The sequence below is a fragment of the Pyrus communis genome, chromosome 6 (assembly GCF_041283825.1).
Source record: "Pyrus communis isolate YQ-2024b chromosome 6, ASM4128382v1, whole genome shotgun sequence".
Taxonomy (NCBI): Eukaryota; Viridiplantae; Streptophyta; class Magnoliopsida; order Rosales; family Rosaceae; genus Pyrus; species Pyrus communis.
The window spans coordinates 4,443,425-4,455,222 of record NC_142570.1 but is presented as its reverse complement, the minus strand read 5'-3'; the positions used below and the strand labels follow the sequence as shown (position 1 = coordinate 4,455,222).

Here is an 11,798-nt window from a genome sequence, read left to right as displayed (position 1 = left end):
AAATGATGTGTTCTAAATCTAACGAAAATTAATTACGGGTGGATTCTGATTTATTTGTTTAACAAGTTATCACGATTTTTAACCATTTATTTGTTGATAACTAATTTACAAAACATATTCAAATTCAACAATATATTAGTGTGCCGATGTTGACGTATGTATGTAACGGATTATAACGAATTTTGTCAATAACCTAATTAAACAAATATATAAAAACTGCGTAGAATGTGTTCAATAACAAATTATGGAATTGTTATTAGCACTCTAAAAATCTCATTCTACACTCCAAACTTTCTATATTTGAAAAAAAAAAATACACTTGTGAGGAGTGTAGAATGAGATTTTTGAAGTGACAATAACACTTCTCACCGATTATAAGGACATTTTAACTGTTTGTTTGTCAATTGAAAGTATCTAGAAAATAAAATTACATGGCTAACTTATGTCATGCTTACGTACTAAGAATCGATAATTTGAACAAGAAGAAAACTTTTTAAAAATCTATTAATGAGAATGAATTGAAATCAAACAATTTTGTTAAGAGTATTTTAGTCTTACTTACTACATGAGAGAGATATTGAATAAAGTTGATTAGTTTTAAGTATTTTCACTGCCAGAGAATAATTTAATAATTGGAATGCAAGAATTAGCAAAATTATGCAAGAAAATGACACGAACTGGCCTGAAAATTGGTTGACCAACCTTCGGGAAATGGCGTAAAAAAATTGAATAAAAAATGTTGCTAATTCACCGCATACACTTCACCTTTGGTGTGGATGCATCACATTTTTAATCTCGGTTAAAAATTTCATCAAAACTCATTAGGTGTTGCGCGAGTGAGAATTTGTTGCATGCATATATCTTCAGCAGTTCAAGACCCTTAAACGATTTAGGGTAAGAATTTTGTTGATTACAACTTGTCTTTGTTGAAGCAAAAGTCCAAAGATATGTCTCACGAGCTTTTGTTGACTAAAACACGAGTCTAGATATGTTTGTGCAATTTGCAATAAAGATTTGTGGGTCACAACAAATGCAGTTTTTAGTGTGATTGTCATACTGTTATGTGATATTATCGATAAACTTATGTTCTATCACATAAATTCATTTATGGATACCCTAAATTTATAATGTATCACTTTATTTTTATCTGTAGCGATGTGACAAGACAACCCTATTAAAATACATATATAGGTTACACAACCAATCCAATTTTTTACCTTAGAGTCCTTCAATCCCAAAACTTCCATATTAATACCTTAAAAAGAAGATATAAGGCGTTATAACTACAAGGGTGGTGGTGGTAGATGAAACAAATTTCATTTGTTGGTTTTGGACAAAATATAGATGGAAAGGGATGAGCCACATATATTCCTGGAGTACAAGAGGGAATGGACCTCTCTCTCACTTATTAGCTTATTTTAAAGGGTCCACAAAATCAGCACAATCAAGGGGTGGTTCAGTGATTGGAGCAAATTTCAAACTCATATTTTACACAACTCGTCTCGAGTTTTGTTTTTGGTACTGGTGAATCACATGATGGTGGCCAGACAGAGAGGCTAAAATGCTTCTGTGAATTTTTTCTGACCTCCAAAATGGTGAACTGTCGTGACTGCGCCATCAATTAAAAATATAAATAAATAAGGAAGACTATTTTGTGCCTATTAGTCTTGGGACCATTACTATTTATGTTACTGAGAGCTCAGTCATTGTAATCTAATCTAATCTAACAAAAAAATCTCCTCTTCCTCCTCCCAAATGGAATGAAAGATTGAAAACAAAACCCTCCTTCCTTCCTAGTCCACATGAACAGACTCACCCTCTTTGCAATCAAGTCTCTGGTCACTATCTTTTCCCCCCCCCCTATACCAAATTGTGGTCCTATTTTTCTAGCCATGAAAATTTGAAAACCTCTCCATTTTCTAGCAATTAAGGGCATGGTCCTTCTTCAAGATAGGTCGAGGAATGTGCATCAATGATTAAGAGTTTAAGATACATGACAGAAAGAAAAAAAAATGGTTTCAGTGAGGACTATTTGTGCTTAAGAATAAATATGTTAAACCAATCGAGACTTTTATTTTTGATAAGAAGAAAGAATTACATGCAAGGTTTCATAAAACTCGAATAAGTTTCTCTTATCACATAGCTCCTGTGATAAGAGATGGGTTACATGAACCTGGGTTTATCTAACCTCTCTTTTAGTCTTTCTTATCACACAACTCACTAGATAAGAGAGAGGAACTACATGAACCTGTAAGAAAATGGATGGTCAGAGGTAGAAGTGTAACGGCAAGGACTGGCTTAAGTGATAAGAGAGGGAGAGTGTTATTCACACTCATTTTTATCTCACGCATCCTTGTTATTTGTTTGCCGTGGATCTTCTGTAATTCATTCTATCCGACGGTAAAAATTAAGAAGAGTGTATAAGAAGTAAAAATTATGTGTATGGATACCACTACCCTTGAATTTTTCTATTTAATAAGAGCAAATTGTAAAAATGGATGGTCAAAAGTAAAAGTGTAACGACAATGACATCTTAATTAATTCCACCAACAATTACGTGATAAAGAGAAAACATGATTTTTCGCATATACATGTGATAGGTAAGTTTTTCTTTTTCTTCTTCGAGTAGTGCTATCTACACTTTTTTTTTTACTTCATACATACCATTTTTAATTTTGACCGTCAAATCAAATGAACTAAAAAAAAATCAAGAATATCACTTTCCCGTCTTTAACTAGGGATGGTCAAAGTAAAATGAAACGGCGAGGGAATCTCTATCACCAGCAACCAGTCTAGCAGGCCCCTAGAGTCTGCACAGCTTTGTGAATGAAAAAAGCCCAGCTGTCACTCCTTTCAATGCCAAGCTACACCTAGCCCACCCTAAGATATAGGCTACGTGCGTGTCCTTAGCAAACCGAATAGGTTTCGGGAGAACCGTCGGTTAATTTTGAGTTAGATGCTCACATTCTAATATTTTGTCACTCGATCACAATTTAATCCTTTCATGCAAGTAACATCCAAGCAAACGTTTGGTGAAATTTACATTCACAAATACAACACACAACAAATTTCAATGTCACCAATCATTTCATATTTACATTCAGAAACAAATGGTGGTAATTATACATGGATGCAGAAGCACATAGAAAAACTAAGCATATAGCTGAATATCACACTCGTAAATCATAATCAAGCAAAGTATTAGAAGCAAGCGCATTTCTTACCGGCCAAATCCACCACTTTGAGGCTGTTCTCCATTGTTCATCAGCTTATCCAGCACAACATTAACGTCCACCGACTGCCCATTCTCGGTCATTTTCCTCACTGTTGCTCGGACCATGTCCCTCCGGAATCCCATCGCGACAACCTTATCAATGACATTATCAATCGGTATTCTGTTTCCAGTCCCACTGGAACTCGATTCCTTATCCACACTAGCAGCCATGGGTATTGCGTGTGGCAATACCTTGGCAGTTGGCAGTTTCGAAAAGCTGCTTCCACCAGAACGGTCTAAAGAGGCTGGCGAGACTTGCGAATGTTTCATGTTTGAACCGCTGTCGTGAGATGAAGATCCAACGTGGGAACGAAAATCATCAAAACGTGAATTTTGAACTGGTTGCACATGCCCAGGGGGGAACTCCAGGTAGTGATTGCTTGCGGTTTGATCATGCGTATATTGAATGGAACCCGCATACTGCTGTTGTTGGGGTGGGAGAGCCAAGCCAGGTGCATTAGAGGTGTTGTGGAAGCTTGGAGGATATCTTTGAGATGGCATGGAGGTTTCTCCAGGATTATGAACCAACGAAAACTGGGCTTGGGGATCAGCAGCATTGAAGGGTGGGTGCTGTTGAGGCAGCTGCCGCGATTGTGAGGTTAGTGAAGGATGTGGTGCTGATGGAAAAAGTTGATACGGTGCAGTGGGTGGCGGTTGCGAATGCTGTACTTGAGGGCTGTAGTACATCTGAGGTGTGGGCTGCGGATTTGGCCCAGGTGGTGAGTAGTTAGAATCTGCATATTGAATAGATCGGATTTGACTCTGAGGTGAATGCGTGGGGACCTGGACCTGTGCTGTAGGTGCTGGAGGAAAATTCTGATGAGGTAGAGTTCCGGGATCATTAGTAGGAAGAGAAGGAACTTGGAGGGTGGGGGCCTGAGCTGAATGCAGTTGGTAGCTTTGCTGAGGAGCGGATGATCGTACTCCTGGAGATGAAACTTTTTGTACATTGCTCGCTTGGTTTTCCGATTGCTGCTGACCCTTTAACATTTGAAGCTTTGCAAGCTCCAACCGAGCCTCTGCTATCTCTTGTTTATCTCTCAAATTCTGCATACCACTGTCAACCTACAGTTTATTTACAAGCAACACGAACCATGTCAAGAAGCTGTTGGCAGGTATTACAGAATCTCCTGCACACTACTATTTTTCCCTCATTTTTTTTGTTTTTTATTTTTTTATTTTTTTATCACTTGCAACAAGACTTAAACCTAGTTCCTACCGCCTTCAACATGATTTTAATTATTAACATCTCACAGTTCAAATCAAAAATCCGAAGGCTACTTGAACACTGTGGTCAAAGTTGGTGCTCCAGTAAATAGAATCACGGTCATTTAAGTACATTGTGCCTCGTGTTACAAAAGTCGAGCTCACAAGCATATTTAAATCAGATAATTGCCATGAAAACCTATCTGGCTATGAACCTGCTAAATAAAAACTTCGACCGAACAAATTTGCCATCAATATCAATTCTGTGCATCTAGGACCTAATTTGTACCACCCAAGTTATCCATCCTCTTAAGTTTTACTCATAGAACAATGCAACATACATTGACCGGTTAAACGAAAAAACCGATAATTTCACAATACCTCTTTTAGCATATTCTCTAGCCGCCTCAGTTTCCCATCAGCCTTCCCATGGTTGATTTCAGTAGAATCCTTGAAGTCGTCAACAGAATTCTCCAGCCGGCGTAATCGAGTCTCCAGCTGGGAAATTCGTGCACTGAGACCCTCAACCGCATGCAATAGACTGCCAAAATGCTGGTTCATCTTTCCCTCAATCACCGAAATCAATGGCGAATCCTCACAAGCCCTGACAGCATACTTGCTTCCAGGTTTTGCAAGGTTAAGGTAGTCCATAGAACTGCCACTCTGTGATTCATAACAGAAGCAACCAATCACTTGAAACTCTTCAACAATCACGAACACGAATCGAAACATATAACTTACAAAATTCAACAGCATATCAGTTCAAATTTCCAATTTTTTTTCTTTGGTAACTTAAAATTACCAGATGAATTTACATTAATTCGATTTAATAACACAAAATTGAATATAAACTCCATACAAAACCCTAATTACAGTTAGAATTCAACTTCCCAAATTTACCAAACACAGAAGGTTAAAGCTTTAGCTGAAATTTGAAATGCACAAACCTCGAGAGCGGTAATGCGCGGCTCCTGCGAGGCGACACGTCGTGCGGGGCGGAACTGAAAGCTGGAAACGGAGTCGGAGTCGGAGTCGTCCTTGCCGTCGTTATCGAATTGTTGAGGGTACGAAAGTTGAGAGAAATCCTCGGAGTGGGACCGAGAGAGTTCCATGATCTGCTTATCCATGAACTCCGTCGTCTTCATCGTGCTAGGAATTTTCTCCGAGATTTTCCGGTGCTTTCCGTCATGTTGTCTGAGAATCCAAACAGCTGATTGTGTAGTGCTTAGTGGCCCGACGGAGATGCCTACGGAGGAATGACCGGCGTTTGATGCGCAGCCGCAGAGGCTGATTCCTCCACTGTTCTTGATATGTTTCCTTTCTCTTTTGGGTTGGATTGCGGGTGGGTAAAGCCCAAACGAGATTTCTTTTAGCTAAGCTCAATAGTAAGGTTTGATATTTTTTTTGTTTATTTATTACTTTTTGTAAAACTAAGAGAATTGTGAAACAAGTTATGGAATCCGGATTCTCTTTGTGAGAATTCTAAAGATACATAAATCATATTTGTTCATTGTATATCGTGCGATCAAAAATCATTTTAAATATTTTTATTTAAAATTAAATACAAACAATACCTGACAAAAACTGACCGTATGAAGTACGATAAACGGACACAATTTACAGATCTTCAGAATCCTCACCAAAAGATTCGGAGAGGATCATGTTGGCAAGTTATGATTCAAAATTCTGAAAAAGTTATGATATAGACAAAAATATCGATATGCAAATTTATGAAAATATCAATATTAATACCGATTATCTTCGAAGGAAATTATCGAAATTTGTGATGGAATAGGGATCAACTCATTCAGTTTTAGTCGAAATTAGAGAAAAATTTCTCAAAAAAAAAAAAAAAAATATCCAAAATTTGAAATATGCAATAGATTCTGACAAAATTTATGTAGTGAATTGATAAATGTTGTCGGTATTCAATGATATTCCTATATATCGCCGATATATAGTGAAATTTATATCCCACTCCCTTTTCATATCGATCCTTGATTATCGATGATTTCGTGAATATTTTAAACACTGCGTAGATAGGTTGATTCCTTATTTAAAATACTAAAAAAAGAATTCAATCATAATCTATATCATATAATTCTTAAAATATAATTTAAAAACATAGTCTTCGTTGCATTTTCCATAACAAATTATTAATTTAAAACACACTTCTTGTATAAAATCCACAAAGTTCATGATCACTTACCAATCTAGCATATCATATCACACTGTTTGCTGAAATAAAAAACACGATTGAATTACAGATTGAAATTGCTAGCAACAAGGATCAAATTCTTTACATTTGATCAAAACAAGTAGTCAACTAGAACTGATCTTGAAGAAGTAAGCCATGGCACTTGGACTCTGACCATCTTATCAAAATAATCAAACTTCACTCCATCTCCATCGATCTCACAAGCAGTTGGCCTTTCTGAAGCAAACATTCTCATTTCTCCACAACCCTTCACTCCAATTCTCACCAAACTAGGGTTCCCCTCATGCTCCTCAGCTTCTACTGAATCAATTGCACCGCCAGTGTTGAGCATGTTGACCAATCCAATCGGAGCAAATTGGATCAGTTTCTTCCGCAAGACCCTCACCGGAGAAACAGTGAGGAGCTCAAAACTAAAAGGCTCAAGTGGAATCTCTACCTTCTCTGATGGCTTCAAGAACTTCAGCTTGTTCTGCTGGAACGTGTACACAGCAAATATGGTCACTCCTTGTACTGAAATGGGGTTCTTCCCTTGATTCCATTCCACGTCTTTTGGACTAGCAAAACAGGTCACAGACTTTGAGCAGTCGGGGGCGATTTTGTTCCGCCTGGATTTCGAGCACCATCCTCCGCCTTGACAATTAAAAGCACCCAAAACTCCAGTACACTGGTGCAAGTACATGTCGAAAAACGTTGAGTTAGAACTAAAACTAAAAAGGGCATCTTTTTAAACCCTATCTTACAGTTCAAGCAATATTTAGGGTTATTGCTATCTAGCTTACCAAACATTACTACACTTTGAAAGGAGAAATCCTAGCATCGGTGATCATCACGTTGGTAGGGGGTTGGAGCCCATTCACGAGACTCACAACCAATAACAGTTTAAGTCACACATGTACATGAAACTTACTACCATTAACAATTGTAATAGAGTTAAGCAGGTACATGATAACCGACGCTAGTTTTCTCTGCTAGAGAAATAATTTATGCACTCAATTTTTCTCGTATGACCAACGCTAGCTTCTCTCTGGTATTTATGTTCCAAATGCAAACAATAAACAAACACCATGTAGAGAAAGAAAAAGAGTGCCAAAATCACTTCCCGTGCTTTTAAAAGAGTTTCTTACTTTGTTGAGGTTCCATATTTTGAGCATTGTTTTGCCATCATGCAAAGGGTCTTCAAATAGGCAATCCCTAGCAGGAAGGGCATAGTGTTGGCATCGCAGTACGGACCCATCAGGCATCACCAGGCTCTTAAGAAGCTTGAAGTTGTGCTTTCCAACAGAGTCACTAATGTAGATTGGTCCTCCCGATATAGCTCTTGACGCGGCATGGAATTCAGCACAAGGGTGAGTAGACTGAAACATGTCCCAATCTGGCTGTATGATGTTGCCCATCCAAAGGCTATTGTAGGCGCAGTGCACCGTGTGACACCCTTGCAGCCAATATGTTCCATCTGCTTCCGCCGTCGTCTCAGACCAAAAATCATCTCCTATGACATTTGTATCAATGCGAAGAAATTGGTTAGACCTGCAAATAACTGAAAAGAGAATGCAAATTCTTCAAATAAAAAGCCTATTGAGGTTTTCTACAAATTGTTCCCTGAACCTGTATCAATCACCCTGTCAGTTTCTACTAAGAACTTTTTGTCCAGCCATTATTCTATGAACTGATAAATAGGCAATTATCTCCATACCGTTCCGTTAATCAACATTACATCCAAAATTTTGTCCACATGATTTCACTTCTCCAGTCGAGAGTAAATCCTACTTCCTAGCCTCACTAAGACACACTCCTACAAACCAAATTATCCCTCGTGTGCAGATCTAATCTATCTACCTCTCTATCACAAGGACTTACCAGATAGCAGCAAAATTACGTTTTTATTCTCTTAAGTGGCTCATGTGACAAATATATAGATGGAAGAATTGATGAAAAGTTTGAAAATTTGACAGTTTGGAGATAATTGGCTACTTGTAAAAGTTCAAACGGATAATTGGCTCAAATAAAAGTTTATGGTGGAAATTAATAACTTAGAAGTTCGTAATGTAAATTGCAAAAGAGAAATTCGAATGCAAAATACTTGCTCGGAATATATAGTCTACATACCAACACGTCCAAGGGCTATGGCCTCGGTTCCGAGGTACATAAAGTCATTGCAGTGCTGCATGCTAGCAATCACGCCATTGCCATTGAAATGCTTCCTCATAGAAGCAGTCAGTGCCTTGTAATAGGCTTTCGCCAGCTCAACCCGACCCCCAAAGTCCTCGCATAACATCTCAAGCAACTGCACCATGGCACGAAATAGAAATTAAATCAAACAGAATATCTCTCGATTTAATATGCAAACTCACCTTTGAAATATGACAATGATAGCTTATTCTTTTTGTTTCTTTTGTTTTGCGAATGATAAAACACACTAGTAGAAAAAACTACATGCCCGACAAAATTTTAGTCAACAAAAATGATTAATAGTAATGATAATATGAATTAGGTTAATGATCTCTACGAACAAAGATGTCATATAACAGTGTTTCAAACCATCATACATAGACCATTACGACATTCACGCTTATCCAAATAATTAATGTCCAAGTACAAGTAACAATTCCATAATTTGAACCAATAAAATATATTATAGAGCTACATAATATTATAGTTTAGTAATGAAAAGTTCAAAACGGTGCACATGTGTCCAAACTCGTACCATGTAAGCAAAAATATTTGTGACGTTTTTCAAAAGTGAAAAAGGATAAAAAGAGCTTAATTTCGAGAACAAACTTACGTGTATGACATCAACCTTAACACCATCGATCCCTGCCGACTGAAGATAAGAGTGCATCCCCTCATACAACTTGTGCGCCACCTCCGGCAGAACCAACCCTACTCCATTCCTCACAATTTTGTCCACCGCCATGTCCTCCATTGCCCTCTCCAACCCCGGAGACAACTTAGGATTAATCACCCTGCACTCTTCAGGCATCACTGGACTATTAGTCCCGGGCCTAATCCCACCCCAATATCCACAAAGCGCATGCCACACATACACATGCTCCACACTCCCAAACTCCTCCTTCAAATCCTTGATAAAGCCACCCATGCCCTTGCTAGACGCACCCTCATAGTCCTTAAATTTATAATTCTCTTGAAAACTAATCAGCCTGCCTGGCATTTGTTCCCCGGCTGATATCCTGGTCATGCTTTCTTGCCCCTCCACCGGATCCTCATCGCGGCATATCGATTGCCATCCGTCGTCGATGAGGACGAGTGCTGGAGGGCACCCACCTTCCACTAGGCCCTTCACACCGTCCCACACCCCTCTAGGGTGCACCATAAGATAGAATGCATCCCATGTACACCACCCAAGCTTGTCCACTATTTTTGGTACATTTTTCTCCTCTAGGAGCTTGAACGTCCCCAAGTGGGCCCTCACCACCTTCATTGACTCGTTGACCAAACTATACGGATCATCGCCGACGTGCATGTACAAGCAGCTTCTGAAGCTCGACCTGCTGACACGTATCGAGCCGCTTTCCACGCACATGTCCACGTAGTCGTCGTTTGCACGACTCGGTTGGAGAGAGGCTCTGAAGGGTCCTTCCAGGAGTGGAAGAATCACAACGTAGGGTCGGCCAGAGTCGTTTTTGTCCAAGAGCATCATCTGGGTCTCGTGCTCCACGTCGTTTCCGGTGGTTCCAGTCCAGTGGGTGGACCACCAGACCTTGAACCGGAATATGCTCATGAACCTGATGCCGATGAGTTTTCCGATGTGGACCACGTGGCGGCTCTTGGGCTCGTCCGCGTCGAATCCCAGGAAGCAGCCAGAGGGCGTGGTCTTGTTAAAGGGTGACAGGGTTGCTGTGACGCTGAGAGGGACTTCAGTGAGGATTGGGTGGCCATTAGCGAGAAGGTTGGATCCATTGAGAGTTATTGGGAGTTGTGACGTCGTGTCATCCACTGCAAGGCCCATTAGGTCTAGGGCATTCTTTGTTAGGCTTGGAGCCATGGAAGCCTAGCTTAGAGATAACGAGTGAGAGAGATTGTGGTAGCTTGGTGAGTAGAACTCGGTAGTAGGGAGTGGGGGGTTATATAGAGATGATTTGTAAAGAGGTTGGTGTGTGTGTGTGAAGACACTTTTAATTAGTTAAGGTTTGTGATTTGCTTTAGACCAAGAGAGAGATAAAAAAAAGTTTCTGATTTGCCAAAGAATGAGTGATGAAAATGTACAAGGATGAATCATTTGGACTACTACATAATTAGGGTTAGGTTTCCGGCCAAAAATAAAAGGAAATAAAGAAAGCTTCGTTAATGTAATTTTTTTTTTTTTTTTGGTGAACGTTAATGTAATTTGATTGGTGAGTTATTTTAATTAGGGTTAATATGAAAAGGCTACAATGAATTCATGCTCTTGTTTAACTTATCCGTTTTTTTTTTTTTTTTGATATATTTAATGCGAGGGTCAGAAATAATATATATATATATATATGTATGTATGTATAAGAAGCTGAAAAAATAGAAGTTCTCCCAAGATGAGACACTTGTCATTTATCATTTTTATTAGGTTGGTAAGAAATTAATAATAAAAACGTAATGAATAGTAATAGGTAATTTTGGTAAAAGAAAAAGATACAGGAGTGGGATGGAATGCAACAAAAATATAGAACAAGTTATGAACCCTCGTAAGTGGTAAAGCGTAACCATGAAGAGAGTAGTGGCATGGGATAGGGTTGTGATATAAAGTAATTTAATGATATAATATTAGGAATAAGCAGCACGTTATTAACGCTTTAAGTAATAAATCAATCATCAACTTTCGTGTCTTTTAATTTTTAAAATTGTGTTTACAAATTGAATCTCCTTAAGATTACCATTGTTTGTTGTTCCTTCTTTTTTGCATTTTCTGGGTCTATCTCACTTTTCTAGCTATATGTTCAATCCCTCAGCTTCTAATTTACTCCGGCCATTTCCGCCCAGATGATTCCTCCAAATTAAAGTTTCAATGTTATGGGATCTTGCTTAATTTTCTTTAGAAAATAAAGAGAGGGGAACAACAAATAATCTGGATCTTAATCAAACCAAAAGGTTGGATCCAGATGATGAACT

The 11,798-nt window shown here is 38.6% G+C and overlaps 2 protein-coding genes across 2 annotated transcripts; both read right to left on the bottom strand.

Moving 5' to 3' along the window:
* Positions 1 to 3,016: 3,016 nt before the first annotated feature.
* LOC137710944 (uncharacterized) lies at positions 3,017 to 5,897 on the bottom strand. The gene is made up of 3 exons (XM_088695464.1): positions 5,428 to 5,897; positions 4,862 to 5,143; positions 3,017 to 4,339 (listed from the first exon to the last, which is right to left on the bottom strand). Exons 1-3 carry the CDS (start codon positions 5,623 to 5,625, stop codon positions 3,221 to 3,223), a joined length of 1,599 nt encoding a protein of 532 aa, XP_088551590.1. The 5' UTR covers positions 5,626 to 5,897; the 3' UTR covers positions 3,017 to 3,220.
* Positions 5,898 to 6,595: 698 nt separating this feature from the next.
* LOC137709920 (galactinol--sucrose galactosyltransferase-like) lies at positions 6,596 to 10,805 on the bottom strand. The gene is made up of 4 exons (XM_068448901.2): positions 9,481 to 10,805; positions 8,805 to 8,982; positions 7,823 to 8,187; positions 6,596 to 7,362 (listed from the first exon to the last, which is right to left on the bottom strand). The coding sequence occupies exons 1-4, from the start codon at positions 10,699 to 10,701 to the stop codon at positions 6,790 to 6,792; spliced, it is 2,337 nt and encodes a 778-aa protein (XP_068305002.2). The 5' UTR covers positions 10,702 to 10,805; the 3' UTR covers positions 6,596 to 6,789.
* Between the last annotated feature and the right edge of the window lie 993 nt (positions 10,806 to 11,798).